The sequence below is a fragment of the Rhineura floridana genome, chromosome 10, assembly GCF_030035675.1.
Source record: "Rhineura floridana isolate rRhiFlo1 chromosome 10, rRhiFlo1.hap2, whole genome shotgun sequence".
NCBI classification, from domain to species: Eukaryota; Metazoa; Chordata; class Lepidosauria; order Squamata; family Rhineuridae; genus Rhineura; species Rhineura floridana.
In genome coordinates, this window is record NC_084489.1 from 64440411 (window position 1) to 64457391 (window position 16981).

Consider the following 16981-nt stretch of genomic DNA (forward strand, 5'->3'; position numbering starts at 1 on the left):
CTGCTTTCCATGTCTTGAGGTGGAGCATTCTCTGAATAAAATGCTAAGAAAATAGGGCAAACCCCAACGATCCTGTTGCCAGCCATCAAAAACATTTTCTTGTGCAGGTGGTAGCCAAGTGGTGGCCTACAGATATTGTTGAAGTACAACTCCCATCAGCCCAGCCAGTACGGGCAATAGCCAGAGATGATGGGAGTTGAAGTCCAACAGCATCTGAGTGCATCATCAATGCCTTTTGATAACTTTTCCCAGCTATTTAGAGTAAACTACTTGACCAATGTGATGACTGAGATAGCATCCACTCTAGACATAACCTGCACCTCTATGTTTTTGTTAGTTGCAAGTGTGAGGACATAAGAGCCTGCTAAATTATGCCAGTAGCCTCCAGTCCAGGGTCTTGTTCCCACAGTAGCCAACAAGATGCCTGTTGGAGGCACACAAACAGGACCCAAGTGCAACAGCATTCTCCCCCTCCTGTGGTTTCCAGCAACTGGTATTCAGAAATGTACTGCCTCCAACAGTGGAGGCATAAACTCTCCTGATTTCTGCTAGTTATAAGGAGGAACAAATACTTATTCAGGGCACTGAAACCCTACTACCTATCCTTTGGACATCCTTATGAATCTCTCCCTGTGGCGTTAGAAACAACATCACTGATTAGCCACACATTTTCAAGTCTATCATTATAATCGTGAGGGTGAGCAGCCTTTTAAATGTTTTGTGATGTTGTGATTTTGTTTTTGTTTTTAATGATATATTTTAAACTGTTGTAGCCCAGCCTGTGACCTCAGGATGGACAGGTAAGTAGTAGTAGTAGTAGTAATGTTAATAATAATAAACAATATTAAAAGCTGAAAGTATAAAGACATTGAATTCTGTCCTAAGTAACATACTCCATTTTTTGTGCTTGCAATGACATAATTACAAGAGTGGAAGGAGAATCACTTCCAGTGTTGTCACTTGTTGCCAGGTTTGTTCATTGCCATAATGGCCTAGAGGGCCTTTCAGAATTCTTTTGCAGACATAATCACAATGCTAGCCAGATATCATTGAATTGCTAACTCAACATTATCTGGATGAGGCCCAACCTAATCAGACTACAATTCTGGATCATGGAAATACATTGGACTAGTAGATTTTTCGGTCACTTTACGAAGCAAGCTCTTTCAGAAACACAGGTGTTTCTATGAAAAGGGACACTATGTGATTAAAAAAAAATTCTGTGATGCTTATTACGCATGATTTATCTGGCACTTGCTTTTGCTGGATCTACAGTTTTGACAGAGTCTTTAGTTCCATCTGATAAAATAATTAATGGTGGGTGTGCCATATGTGAAAAAGAGCAGAATTTGAAAAGGCAGCTGAATATGAACTAGGAACCAGAAGGGTGAAAACAGTTCTTTAAAACTTGCACTTTCAGATTTTACAGGTGTTGCATGATACAGATTCAGAGTAAAATGATTCACAGGATTTCATGAGTTTGGAAATATTGAGGATGATGTGATCACAAATGTTGTTCAAAGCTAGTTGAAGGGTTTTAGAAAATGCTTGTGTAGACTGATGCTTGTGCAGAGTTTCACAAACCACAAGAATATAAATAGATTTCCTGTTCATGTGATGCATTAGCAGTTATACTTAGGATGTGACATAGGCTGTGTGTATACACACCAGAATGGCAATATGCCTGTGGGTTGAACAGATCTGATTGTTGTCTTCTCTACTCAGTTAGTACTTCCCACCCCTCTAGAGCTCCAGAAACCTGAGGTCCATTGTGGGTATGTGCCATTTTTAAAATTATTTTTGAGATACAAATTTTCTGATAAGTTGGACTTGCACAAAACAGTTTTTTTAAAAAAATGTATGCTGTGCTGTGCCCAGACCCACCAGCTCATCAAGGAGCATCTCCCCAATGGAAGTAGGGGGTGTAGTGACAAATGTCACTGAGCAAAATGGCACCCCACATATTAAAAAAAAGCTGCCCACACAATTTGCTTCACTATGTCCACAGCTGGATAATGTGATTTTATGTTGCTGTTAAGTTTTCCTTACTACATTATCTGCAGACTGGGAAAATCTGAATAAATGTGAGCTGCCACTTGGATTAAAACAATGTTTGGACAACAATGCAAAAATATGCACACATGGGTGCATCAAATCCACTTTATACTGCCATGTGTATACAGCCATAATTTCCATAGAAACCAATGGCAAGTTATTTTGCAATCCAGTCCTCACTGCATAGACATTAGGATCAGATGACTGGCCTCCTGCAAATCCAGCAGCTGAACTGGTGCACAGAGCAATACACTGTAATACAGCTGCTGAGTTATCAGGAAGTTTGGCTCCACCTTGAGATGAAACACAAAACTGAACTTTTTTCCCCTGCTCAGTCAAGACTTCTTTCACAGTGCTATCTAGAGGCACTTGTGCTCACGTAGCTAATTCGTCATCCTCCTTTCTGAAGTTAGCACAAAAAGTAAACTCAAATAAATGAATATATTAGTAGACTACTTCAGCATTCACCTTCAAGTTATGATAACATCCTGAAAATGGAAATGGACTGCCTTCAAGTTGATCCTGACTTGTGGCGACCCTATGAATAGGGTTTTCATGGTAAACAGTATTCAGGGAGGTTTACCATTGCCTCCCTCTGGGACTAGTCCTCCCCAGCTGGCTAGGGCCTGCTCAGCTTGCCACAGCTGCACAAGCCAGCCCCTTCCTTGTCCGCAGCTGCCAGCTGGGGGGCAACTGGGCTCCTTGGGACTATGCAGCTTGCCCACGGCTGCACAGGTGGCAGCGCACGTAACCCCTGAGCCACTAACTGTGGGGGTGATCTTTAGCTGGCCCTTGACACCCAGGAGACACGAGCAGGGATTTGAACTCACAGACTCGGGACTCCCAGCCAGGCTCTCATCCCCACTGTGCTATACCAGCTGTTCACCGTGATAAATGGGCATCTAATATTTTTGGAGTCTTCTGATAAACCATAAGCAAGATTATTTTAAGCGGCATCTTTATTCCAAAAAAAGTATGTTAAAAACACAGGAATGAAAACAAGACCATGAACAGCTCCCAAAAAGATAACCAGAAACATTATCTTAAAAAAGGTTCTAAAGACATTAGTGGATGCCATAGATAGCACAATCACACCCACTATGGTGGAACCAGCTCCCTGCAGAATAGGATAACCAAGGCGGTAGAGAGCATCCACTGCCCTGTCATTCACTTTGGGTTTCTCACTGGCAACAAAAGCATAAGAAATATGAGCAGAGAAGTCTACTGAAAACCCTATGCAAATAACGAGGCTGATCATGGATATGGAGTCAAGATCGACATTCCAAATGGCCATGAAACCAGACACACCGACAATAACAGACGTAATAGCAAAAGTTACCCACAAAGAGCAGAGGGGATTGGGAATGAGAAGCAAGGAAGTAATTAACATGGCACCAGTGGCAATCAAAACATTTTGAATGGTGTTCTGAATTATCACATTGAACTGATCAAAGTATATAAAAGCTGGATGATAAACCATTAGAGGTATCTTACAATCCTTAGCAAGACGTCTTATCTGGTTTAATAGTTTTTTCTTCTTCTCTACACTAGTAATATTGACGGTCTGTATGAAAAATCGTGAAGCTAATATTTCTATAGCACTAACATTAATATTCCACTCAGACTCTGGATTTAGTCTGAACAGGGCTGGTAAATTGCCAATAAATGATCTGTGGTCATCTATATTTGAAGAAATGTCTTTTGAAACAGTTTCATAAATTCTCAGCCATGACTCTGAGAAATTCTTCTCCACATAGGATAAGTTTTCTATTGTCTCCATACAGTTCTCAAGATCCACACGGACAGCTGAATCCCAATATGGTATACTTTTTGTAATGATAACCATGACCCTTGGACCATACTCAGAAAAATACTCTTCTTCCAAGTCATAATATGGAATGACATAAGAATCATCTAAAGCTAGGTTGCGAACATTTATACTTTCTTTCACTTGAGAGCACCCATAACTACTACTAATTAGGTACGCAAGATACAGGACTATCACAAATAACTTGGTCCAGGACTGCATAAGGAACGGACCATAGTAATGTCTAAAGAATCCATTCATGGGATGCTCAATCTCTGCTCCAGTGGACTCATCAAAAAATCCTCCTATGCAGCACCTGTTGTACATACAACTATTAGAATCCTGAGGCTTATCCATCACTTTCATGAATGTGAGCCAATGTCTGTTGCTTTCTTCTCTTTGACCATTTAGAGCAAGAACCGCCCCAAGGAATGTCAGGTTGTATAAGTAGCAGAAGATGAAAGCTGTGCCTGTATAGATGCAAAATGACTGAATTGACACGAAGGAACTTGCAATTCCAATGTAGAAGGCTAAAACGTCGGTAAGAGTGGTGATGGTAACGGAGACGGCCGCCTCTGCGTAGGTGTCAGCCATCCGATCTCTGACACTGTCCTTCACTTTAGTCTGCTGCCAGCAGGACACCAGGATGAACATGTCATCAACCCCAACCCCTGAAACATGCATAGGAGAAGCATGCTTATAGATAGATAGATAGATAGATAGATAGATAGATAGATAGATAGATAGATAGATAGATAGATAGATAGATAGATAGATAGATAGATAGATAGATAGATAGATAGATAGATAGATAGATAGATAGATAGATAGATAGATAGATAGATAGATAGATAGATAGATAGATAGATAGATAGATAGATAGATAGATAGATAGATAGATAGATAGATAGATAGATAGATAGATAGATAGATAGATAGATAGATAGATAGATAGATAGATAGATAGATAGATAGATAGATAGATAGATAGATAAGACAGTTTTGAAAGCAACAAACAGAACTTCACTCAAGCTTGCTCTGGATCCCTATAAGGATTCCGTTAATCACCTAAAATATATATGAACGTAATTGTGATTAACCAAACAGAGGTTTTTATTATATTAACAAAACGTTTCAGCTTCCGCCTTCATCAGCTGCTAAGATACTGTATGTTATTTATATTTATATATATATTTATATATATATCTATATATATATATATATCTATATATATATTTATATATATCTCTCTCTATATATCTCTATATATATGAGGAACACACTTTGTAATTTATGTATGTACTACAAATTAATATACCAGGTTAGTAAGTAAAACTAACAATGCAATCCTATATATAAGAGAGTTCTGTAAATGAATATGCATATGCTTTGAGGGACTATAGTCTACTTCATCAGAAGCATGAAGTATTATTTTGTCCTACAGGTATATACTTACATCGTTGGTGTAGGGATTGTAAGCAGTGAGGTCAGATGAAGTTAAAAAAATATAGATGGTGAAAATTTCATTATTAACATTGGCCATGATTACTGTATTTCCCCCTTACCTCACTATTTACAAGACCACCCCTGAAACTATATCCCTCCCTCCCTCTCTCTGTAACTCAAGAAACTATTCTAGTCCACATAACCTTGCTATAGAGCCAGTGTGGTGTAGTGGTTAAGGGACTATGACCTGGGAGACCAGGGTTCGAGTCCCCACACAGCCATGAAGCTCACTGGGTGACCTTGGGCCAGTCACTGCCTCTTAGCCTCAGAGGGAGGCAATGGTAAACCCCCTCTGAATACCGCTTACCATGAAAATGTTGGAAGTGGGGCAAGAGCAACTCCTGTTTTGTTCTTTTGTTTGTGTTCCAGAAGGGAGATAGAGCTAGGGTCCTCCAGATGGATAGGCTTGATTACCTTTAGCTGTGATGCTGTGACTTCCTTCCTTCTGTCGCTAGACAGTTACCTCTTTAGGGAAGCTTACCTGCCCCTCCTCCTTCTGCCCTTTCCAATTCTTTCTTTTCCGACTGTCTGGGAGAGAGGAGACATCCCTTTGTCTCTGCTCTCTCTCCTAGCACGGGCTAACTCCCACACCTGGGTATTATGCCTCCAACTTAGTTAGTTAGAACTAGGTTTGCCTTTCTACTATGTATTTCTATAAATAAACTAGCTTTTCTTATTTTACTAAGTCTCAAGTCTCAGTGATCCTGATGCAGGGTAAAAGCCTGCTTTCTTAGGTAAACGCACACACACGCTGGCACACTCGCATTTCAACATCTGCTGTTACTTTCTGCTTGCTGTTGTGCTGCTTTAAACGAAATTAAGCACACAAACACATACAACCAACAGAAAACCCTATTCATAGGGTCGCCCATAAGTCGGAATTGGCTTGAAGGCAGTCCATTTCATTTTCAACCTTCTTATACCATAATAACTTTGTTTGTCTTTAAGGTGCTGCAACAGAGTAATATGGCTATTCCTCTGAAAATCCTATATATGTTTACTCAGAAGTAAGATATATTGAACTGAATGGAGCTTACTCCCAGGTAAATGCATATTGCTGGGGAGGGGAACCTTTCTCACCCTTACAGCTGTATTCCTTCTTAGCTAACCCTCCAGGGGCTATATGCCAATTGTGGGCATGGCAAATCCAAAAGTGGGGATATCCAAAAATTTATAACCCCTCCTAAACAATCCACACACACAGAGTCCTGTGCGCACACACACGCATATGGCACTCACTCTCCTGTCTTCAACTATAAGGTATGGAAAAAGCAGGTGCTGATATTCTTTGATGCTGCAGCGAAAGGAATTGTCCAGGAAGAAACATAGCTCAGTGCGTGAGCATCTGCCTTGCTTGCAGAAGGTCCCAGGTTCAATCCCTGGCATGTCCAGATAGGGCTGAGACAGAACCCTGCCTGACACCCTGGAGAGCGACTGCCAGTCAGTGTATACAATACTGAGCTAATTAGTTAGTTAGATTCAGTGGTCTGATTCAGTGTAAGGCGGTTTCCTATGTCCCACCCAGCAACAACTACACTTGAATAAAGACTTCCACTAGAGCCAATGGAAGGTTTTTTCCAAGCTTAACTGCAGCCAGGGATAGGTTGCTGTGGGCTCAATGGAGACATCTGGCCTGTGGTCTATTGGTTCCCCATCCTGGTGTATACAACTGCCACCGTACAGAGCAATACTATATATCTTTACTTAGAATTAAGTCCTACTAAGTTTAATGTGGCTTACTGCTAAGTAGATAGATATAGGTTTGTAGCCTAAAACAGATAACTGCGAGAAAGCACCACAGACAAATACAGAATTCTTAGCACCATTAAGAAGACAAACAGATGGATACCTGCTTAGGCATACCCACTGAAAGCCCAATAAACAATGCATGAGAAATATATATACTTGCTCACTTACCAAGTATAAGAAAGGGAGAATTTGCAGCTGTGATAACAAATGGCACTCCACAAGACAGCAGTAATCCGAAACTGCTGATGACAGATAAGCATGCAGACAGCACCCCAAAAAACGAAACCCAAATTTTTGTCCTTACACAATCCATCCTGTAAAACAGATTGAGAAGAATCTATCTGAATTCAGAGCTTCATGGTACACATGCCAATTTACTACCTGTTTCAACAAAACATTTACAAATGGAAACTGATAGCAATCAGGCCGCTCTAGGTAGTGAGGCTATTGCCTCTTCAGTCTATGTGTGGGCTTCACTCTACCTGAAAGACCACCTGCCCCTGTATAGACCTGTAAGATCATAGATCATCTGGGGAAGTTCTACTTGTGTCACAGCACCCTACAGAATACCATAGGGAGAATACCATATAATAAATAAATACATAAATAATATGTGAAACAGAAACCATCAGTTTCTTCAGATGGATGCTAACAGGAGTTAGACCCTGTCAGCATATAACACCTCTGCTCCGAGATCATCACTGGTTGCCAAGTTCAAGATGTTATTATTGGTATATAAAGCTCTTAACAGCTTGGGGACAGTTCACATGTGGGATTGCCTTAAATTCAGATGTGCCAACTCGATTACTTCAGTCTGTGGAAATGGTGCTGTTATGGCAGCACCTACACTTTGGAACTCCCTGCCTGTTGATATTAGTCAGGTGCCTTTGCTGTATTATTTTCGGCACCTGCCTAAAACATTCCTATTTAAGCAAGGACACACAGATGTTGATGCATTGTAATCTCTTCTTAATTTACTTCTATTTTAATTGTCTTTTGAATATTTTTAGTTACTTGTTTTTACCTGTTTTCGTTGATAATTTTAATGTTTCTTGTAAACCACATGGAGGTTTTCTTACAATTGAAGAGCATATATATTTGTTAAATAAAATTAAAAAACAATTTAAAAAATCATGAAGCAGTTTAGAAGTGCTTGACAATAAATATATAACATTGTGATCAAAAGTACCACACATAGCTGTTGCATATTAAAAATCTACCCATGATGTTAAAAAAAGAGGGATTTCCCCTCCCTCTCTCAAGAATTAATGGGGGTAAAGTTACCTTGAACATGATATAATTGAAAATATAATTGTTAAAAAATATGTGGTAGTGACCAATGGGATCACATCCTTGGTAAGTTTTTGTAGTTCTCCTTTTTTGGACTCTGAGGTAAAATAGGCCACCTGCCAGGTGAGGGGTGGAGAGAGAAGGAAGAAGATAAACTGTTAAATATTTTATCTCTTAAGATGTTTGTTAAATTCTCAAAGATCTACAAGACAGGCAGAAAATAATAATATATTGTCATTTCCTTTATAGCATTTTTATACAAAAAAGATCATTAGTGAGAAGCTCAAAAATGTAGCAATTTCCTTCCACCGAAAAGCCTACCACATGGTAATCTGAAAAATTCCTTTGCCCAGTTTTTCCAAGACTTTAATTTCAGGAGAAAAATTAATTGCAGTGCTACTTGTGTTCACTTAGAAGTACCTCACATTGAGTTCAATGGGGCTCACTCCCCCAGGCTAAGTGGGCATGGGATTGCAGCCTAACAAGAACATTCAGCCTCTTTATCACATGAATGATTATAATGTAAAAAAAAAAGAGGGTGGCCTGATTTAAATTATCTTCTTGGTTTCCCCTGAATGTCTGGTCTGATACTATATTGGGGCCCAGAGGAATTCTGGGGGGCTTTGAATGGATGCTGGTTTTCTAGAGCTTCTCCTCAGACCACAGGCCATGAAAAAAATGATATTTTTAAATTACAACCTGTGTCACCAGCTTTGGGCTCACTGTTGGGAATGGGCCCTGGCATTTGCATCATCATGCTGGGTGATTATGTCAGGTCTTGAAAGCCCTTGGCTGCCCACTACCCCACCCCACCTGCAAGGTTAGGTTTCTGCCCTACAGGATGAGGAAACAGATGAACAGAGGTGGGCTGTGCTCGGTTTTATTACCATGTGAATTTTTATTCAAGCAAGGGGTGTCACATGCTGCAAATGCTTGCTCCATCCCTACCAGCAACACAGCCCACTCTGCATCCTCTCTTTTATGTCCTGGCTTTTAGACTGAGCAGGGCAGGGGCTGTCTTGTTTTTAGTGATCTAGGAGTCAAGTAAAAACACTTTGAACATATAAACTAATACACAATTTAAAGTCTCCAAGAAAGTCTGAGATTCTTTTTAGCAAGACAAAAGAGCACAAGTGATGAACAGGGAAACGCTGTTCGGTAATCGTCTACACAGGGGTGTGTGTGCCTACTGATTCCCAAAAATTGTGAAGCGGTGCCAAGGCAGCCGCCACTTACGCGAATGGAAGTGAAGTTTGAAGAGTCCAACACGCCCGGGATGCGCTCCAGAAAGGCCCGCAGCCACAGCCTGCTGGCTTCTCGCCGATTAGTAGTATCATCCTGCAAGAAATAGGTGAGGCGCATCGCTTTGGCTGTACGTAAGAAGCGCGCCGTTTCATGCCCAGGGCCCAAACGCTCACCACCCAAGAAAGGGCCGAGGAAAATACGGCCTTGGAAGAGCGGGAAAGTGAGTGTTGGCTGCAGCGCTTCTATCTTTGCCGGGTCGCCTTCCACTGAGCTGAGGAGCGGGTTGGGGCTGATGCAGGTGTTATTCCAGCGCGCGCAAAGGTTAGCGAAGGAGCTTCCTTGGACTGCGATTCTCCGCACCGCCGCGTCCAGCTGCAGCAGCTCGGCGAAGGCTGCTCGAGTGAGGAGGGAGTCGCTCTTCCCGGGGGCGACGGCTATACAGGAGGCGAAGGCGCCTTCGGTGATCAGCCTCTGGGCAGAGAAGTGCTTGGCGTCGTCCGTCGGGAAGTGCGTCTGGACAAAATGCCGCTCTCTCTTCGCGGGGCCCCCGACCGGCGTGTACTGACCTTCGAGATCAATGACGTCGCGCTTGGGCAGGAACCTGAAGCCGGCGGCCAGCAAGCCCGAGAGTACCAATGGCAGGAGCAGGAAGGGCCACGGGTGGGCGCCCACCAAGGCGCCGAGGGCTCGGAGCGCGCGCGACAGGGGCCGCTCCACGCAGTGGGTGTTGCAGCTGTGGGGCGCCATTGCCCTTCAGCCTTTAGGGCTAAGGGGCCGGCTGGCTCTCCGTGGCGAGCCTTCGCCGTTGCCCCTGCAGCGGCGGCAGCGGGCGCTATCCGTTGCCGAGCGGGCGTTATCTGCCGCGCGGGTCGGCGTTCCATCCTCCCGCCACCTCCTCCTGCTCTGAAGTTCAAGCCACGCACTCCGCAAAGGCAGATTCCTGAGGGGATCAAAGCGGGCTGCAAAGTACTTCAGGCTGGACGGGTGTGTGTGTGTGTGTGTGTGTGGCCATTTGTGAATCTCCCTCCATGATGAAAACAAACACAAGTAACACTACTACAATAAAAACAATTACTAGGGAAGTGAGGCTAGTCTTCTCTGGTCCCTGTTAGCTAGCTTTCTACACGTGCATCCCTCTTGCTCTCTTTCTTGAGAGTTGAGGGTTTTAAACAGCTACCCCACATCCAGTGGGAAATGTTAAGGTAAGCCCCTTCTGCCGCCTCAACCTTTCGACTGAAATTTTTAATCCGTAGTGTGCCAGCTGGGAATTTCTATCGTGTCCAACTCTTTTACTTGCAGAAACTATTTTCTGAGGTGATACCAGCAACTGCAGTGCAGGCTTCAGTCTTATGCACAGAGACCTGCAGAATTAGATTTGACTTGAGAGCCAAGCTGTTGTATAGGCTTTGGATGTAAACGCTGAATGATTAAAGATGTGATTTAATAACGAAAGATTCTGTCCTGAGGGTTGTGTTTGTGATACCCACGACGCAGTAGGAATAGCGTGTATATGTCTCTGTGTTTGTTAGGTTGCCAGTTTACAAACAGTTAAAAAAAGGCTGGTGAAAAATTAAAATGCAGGTGTAACATGTAAAATTCAAAAACACCTACTAACAAAAAGGCAGACAATTCTCCCTGCCCTCAGCTGGCTGGCTTTTGTGGAGTGGCAGGGCCAATGCTGCATCTACAGCCCTGCCACTCGGGCCCAATCCAGACCCAGTAGCTGATACCTGGAGGGTCAATTCCAGCAGCTAGTGCTGGAGGACTACTGTTGGCCTTTGACATTTACGCTAAGGGTCCAGTAGGGTTCACTATTGTGTCCCCCCCCCATGAAATCGCTGACATTTGAGGTTTTGGACCTCATTTTTACATCTGTTTCAGGTGAGGTGATGGAGTCACTAAATCTTTATAATGTTCCTCAAATTTAAAAAAATGCAAGGTTTAACCAATCTCTTAAACTCTATTGCAAGCCCAGGTAAATAACCAGGTTTTTATCTGGCTCCAAAAAATAATGGATAAATCAGTTGAGTTTATTATTATTTGCAAACCTTCCATCTCATGAGCAAACCAATCTTCTGTCAACATGATGAATTACCTGGGTCTTGTCATACAACAGAAGCACTCTCTATCTTTGCTGTGCTTCTATTTAATATCAAAAAGGCAAAGCATCCATGCTGAAGTGCTGATACATTCATGGAGAATCTAGTGATGCTCTCTCCCGATCAGATTAGCTTCAAGTTAAAACTGTAATTTAAGACATCAAATGGTCCATGTGAACCTCTTGTTTTCTGTGCACATTAAAAACAAAGTACTGGCCTCAGTAGATGGGATCTGAACTCCTCCAGTGAGTTCACCACCCAGTTTCCCAATAGTTCCTTTCATGATCCATTCTCATTTTTCATGGAGTTTTAGCCTGTCATTCTGCCCCCCACCCGCTCTTTGTTTGAACAAGCAGGCAACCTGATCCACTAAAAAAATTGCTGTGTGAAATTACCATAAGTGGAGAACTTCATGGTGATTTGCTGGTGGGAAGAGGATGATGGGAAGGAGTTTCAAGGGGAGCCCTCTTTGGCTTAAGTTTGTGCTCCCCCATGGAAAAAGATTGAAGACAGAAAACGTAGGGTTAGCCCTTAGCTACCTCTCCAAACAGGACTAAAGTTTTCAGCAAACTTGCAAGACTTTGGGAAGCCTACATGAATCTCTTCCTTACATGTCCCTGACCTCAGTCTGCAGCAGGTAGGGATGTACAAAATTAGTAATCCCTGTCATTTACCCATCGTAAAGCAAGCTGGTTTCATTCTGCTGCCGTTGTTTCTGCCCAGTACATTCCTACCTGTCCCACTGTAGGCTATGGCATTATAAGTATTTGTTGTCATTTTGTCATGTTGCTCTGTTACACTATATTTACAAATCAATTTCCTTCCTTGTGTGTCTCCTTTCAAAGTTAATGAATTTCCAGAGGTGTAGCCCTGTTAGACTTTAGCAGCAAAAACAATGAAGAGCCTTGCAAAACCTTAGAGACAAAATGATGTGGCTAATGGCCTATTGCAAAGCTATCTATGGCTGCTTAACCATGTCTTCACAGAAGTAAATTCCACTGAGTTCATTGGGCTTACTCCCAGGTTCTTAGGGTTAGGATTGCAGCCACTCTTGCTACCTTGATTTCACAATTCAATGCAAGCTTGTCATCCTATCTCGTTTTCCCTCACAGGCATCAAGGAGGGCCAGTTTACTTATAGCCAAGAAAACTTCAGGGGGAAAAGGGAAACTTTAAATGTAATTTTCTTTTTAAAACTCATATTCAGAGTGATCAAAAATGGGCTATCAAATCCAGATGGTTCTCCCCATTTTGACAAAGAGGCTGGGACTTTAATGGCAGAGCACAAATAGAATTCACAGGAAACAAGAGAGATCCCTTCTTTCCATGTGCAAAGAACAAGTAATGCATTCTATTGGTTTTTAAAATTCACAATAGGAAGCAGATTAAGACTGAAATCCCAACCCCACTTATTTAGGAGTAAGCCTCATTGAATTCAATGGGATTTACTTCTGAATAGATATGGTTAGGATTGCAGTATTAATGCAAATAGGCTTCCTTTGGCAACAGCACCACTTCAGAAATAAGAAAAGCAAAGAGGCAACAATTTGTATCAATGACTTTCTCAGACTTTGCCTACTGGTTATTTATGTCCCTGTGTGCCCTCTTTAAGTAGATAAAGCAGCTAATGGCCCATAAATTAGCCATCTATCCCCAAGGTTCAAAACCTGTACTGAGCTTAATGATAACAGTCAGGGCCGGTTCTAAAGGGCGGCCAGGTGGGGCACTGGCCCGATGGCCCCTGGAGCTACAGGGGGCCCTCCGCTCTCCTTCCACAATCCGTGGAAGCATCTGTGGACTGCCATCCCCGCACTTTACCTACCTTTCCACTGTTTTTTGCGGGGCACAGATTTGCCATCAATCAAGATGGCGGCCAAAGTTTCCTTAAGGGGCTGAAGCCTCTGCTACCATCTTGGCTAATGGCATGCATGCGTGCTACACGCGCGCATTGCTGCCATCAACAAAGATGATTGATGGCAAACCTGCGCACGCAACAAAAAAAATGGAAAGGTAGGTGAAGTGGGGGGATGGTGGGCGGCGCGGAATCTCCTGTCTTGCAGTCCGCGGATGCTTAAGTTCCGTGGATTGTGGAGGGGAGCAGAGGGGCCCAGGGCAGGCTGGTACCCAAGGGCCCTGGCAAGCCTGGGGCCAGCCCTGATAACAGTGTAGGAACCATCAAAGTTCCACATCAAAAAATATGATATTAATTATGTATCATCTATGAACAGATGTGGATTACATTCACTTCAACGAATTCCATTCCTGAACACTAAGCAAAAATGTGGAGGAAATTTCCATATCATGAGTCCACTTGGAGCAGAATAACAATATCTGACATCCCTAGCAGCAGATCACGTCCTAGTCATCTGCTGGCAATGGAGTCCCAAGCTGTTTTTCTGTCTTCGCTGAAGTGTAAAAATCTCTGGGCTTCAATCAAAAGAGAAAGTGGGCAAGATGCCATCATTCCTTTACTGACTTTACATTTTGGGTGTTAGAAAAAATGAGTGTGAACAAAAGCCAGGGCCGGCCCCAGGCATGCCGGGGCCCTTGGGTACCAGCCTGCCCTGGGCCCCTCCGTGATCCATGGAACTTAAGCATCCATGGATGGCAAGACAGGAGCTTCCGCGCCACCCGCCATCCCCCCGCTATCCCCACACTTCACCTAACTTTCCATTGTTTTTTGCTGCATGCACAGGTTTGCCATCAATCAAGATGGCGGCTAAGGTTTCCCTAAGGAGCTGAAGCCTCTGCCACTATCTTTGTCGATGGCAGCAACGCGCGCGTATAGCACGCATGCGTGCCATTAGCCAAGATGGCGGCAGAAGCTTCAGCCCCTTAAGGAAACCTCGGCCGCCATGTTGATGGCAAATCTGCGTGCCCCAAAAAACAATGGAAAGGTAGGTAAAGTGGGGGGATAGCGGAGGGATGGCGGTACACGGATGCTTCTGCAAACTGCGGAAGGAGAGCGGAGGGCCTGCTGTAGCTCCAGAGGCCGTCGGGCCAGTGCCCCACCTGGCCGCCCTTTAGAACTGGCCCTGACAAAAGCCATGTTTTATTAAGGAAAGAAATAGCTTGGATTCTGGAACTATAAACGCAGACCCCTAGTGGTCTCAATGAGGGGTTTCTTTCTCTCTCGTGAATCTCACAAAATATTGATGATCTCTTTCATATTCATTTGCCTCAGTTGTATGTAATTCCATTACACCTGCATTCAGGCACCTGGGTTTGTGTATATATATGAGCATGCTCAGTGAATTCTTCTTCGTGGTCATTATTAATTTGAGCAGATTTGCCAGAGAAGAATGTTTTAGACCAGTTAATGTGAGTAAAACATTTTTTTGCATAGATGTCATGTATATATAGTTTTATGCTGTATGGAATTCTTGTACATTAATGTTGTGTGTTCTTATGATTTTGTCTACAGCCCCTGACGAAGGCCAAACTACTGAGTGGCCGAAACACATTGGGAATGTTAGGACCTCTGCTGGCTGATATGCAAGACTGTGTTTCAGGCCTCTGCCATGCAGGCAAAGCCTAGGAATACCTCTAATCTACAAAATTAGTAAAAAGTCGGTAGCTAAAAGATTGGCTAGGATACACTGTGAAGAAAATTATGTTTTCACTCATATGTCTCTTTGTATCATACAGCTGAAGAGATATTTATTTTTTATTTGATTTATATCCCACCCTTTCTCCTGGCAGGAGCCTATTGGAGCCTATTTTAGGTGTCAGTGCACTTGTTACCACCTTTGTTTGATGTACAGCCACCATTGTGATGTGCTATGGATTCTGGCCATCAACAATCCTCCATAGTCACAACAAGCATGCACAAATACTCCTGGAATGGTGTTTGAGGGGAGTGGCACACATGCATCCATACGTTCAAAATGTTGCTCTGCAGACCGGGGTTGTTTAGATGGATATTCAATGACTTTGCTTCATGGACATTTGTCAGTGATTACTGATCTTCTCATTGAAGAACTCCAATAAACTTCCAAGGAACTCCACAGGCCCTGGACTACAGATAGCTAGTGTGTACAGAGATGGGGGGAGGTAGTATTTGCATTGTACCAATAACAAAGCACAGCACTTTGAATGCTGAGAAAATACAGTATCTTTGATCAGAAGAGAGAAAATTGCTGCAATAAGTAAAATTTGCATTTATGTGGACCTCTCTCTTCCCCCCCGCCCCACCAGCGCAATGCCACTGTGATGCCAAAAAGACCTTGCAGCACACTGCAATTGCAACATGGCTGTTGTTTTTATGTGCCTTCAAGTTGATTATGACTTCCAGCGACCCTATGAATCAGTGACCTCCAGTAGCAGGTGTCATGAACCACCCTGTTCAGATCTTGTAAATTCAGGTCTGTGGCTTCCTTTATGGAATCAATCCATCTCTTGTTTGGCCTTCCTACTTTTCTACTTCCTTCTGTTTTTCCCAGCATTGTTGTCTTTTCTAGTGAATTATGTCTTCTCATTATGGGTCCAAAGTATAACCTCAGTTTCATCATTTTAGCTTCTAGTGATAGTTCTAGTTTAATTTGTTCTAACACCCAATTATTTGTCTTTTTCGCAGTCCATGGTATGCGCAAAGTTCTCCTCCAACACCACATTTCAGTTGAGTTGATTTTTCTCTTATCCGCTTTTTTCACTGTCCAACTTTCACATCCATCCATAGAGATCAGGAATACCATGGTCTGAATGATCATGACTTTAATGTTCAATGATACATCTTTGCTTTTGAGGACCTTTTCTAGTTTTCTCATAGCTGCCCTCCCCAGTCCCAGTCTTCTTCTGATTTCTTGACTATTGTCTCCATTTTGGTTAATGACTGTGCCAAGGTATTGATAATCCTTGACAGATCAATGTCCCCGTTGTCAACTTTAAAGTTACATAAATCTAGCAGAAAACCTGGCTCCACTGTGAAATGAACACAGGATTGAACTTTATTCTCCTGCTCAGTCAAATCTTTTTCCCACAGTGCCATCTACAGACACTTATGCTCACACAGCTAACACCTCATCCTCTTTTCCAAGGCCAGCCCAAAAGGTAAAAGCCTAATAAACAAGGGGTGGGGAATCTCAGGACTGGAGGACAAATCCAGCCTTTCAAGCCCCTCTGGCCCCTGGGAGTCTCCCTCTCTCCCCAGGGCACACCCTCACTGGCCCTGCTTCTTACGCGTTTTTGTCTAGCTGTAATCTGTCCTTGAACTCTGGTAATGCTTCTTTCTT

At 43.0% G+C, this 16981-nt stretch overlaps 1 protein-coding gene across 1 annotated transcript; it reads right to left on the minus strand.

Annotated features, from left to right (window-relative positions):
* Window positions 1–3001: 3001 nt before the first annotated feature.
* LOC133364827 (patched domain-containing protein 3-like) lies at window positions 3002–10506 on the minus strand. Its single transcript, XM_061585689.1, has 4 exons — window positions 9644–10506; window positions 8402–8523; window positions 7286–7431; window positions 3002–4533 (listed from the first exon to the last, which is right to left on the minus strand). The coding sequence occupies exons 1-4, from the start codon at window positions 10397–10399 to the stop codon at window positions 3002–3004; spliced, it is 2556 nt and encodes an 851-aa protein (XP_061441673.1). The 5' UTR covers window positions 10400–10506.
* Between the last annotated feature and the right edge of the window lie 6475 nt (window positions 10507–16981).

Coding starts and splice junctions, on each gene's coding strand:
- LOC133364827 (XM_061585689.1), bottom strand. CDS start 10,399: ATGGCGCCCCACAGCTGCAACACCCACTGCGTGGAGCGGCCCCTGTCG. Junction 7,432..8,401: donor TCAATTATATCATGTTCAAG/GTAACTTTACCC, acceptor TCTGTTTTACAG/GATGGATTGTGTAAGGACAA. Junction 4,534..7,285: donor TTCTCCCTTTCTTATACTTG/GTAAGTGAGCAA, acceptor TGCATGTTTCAG/GGGTTGGGGTTGATGACATG.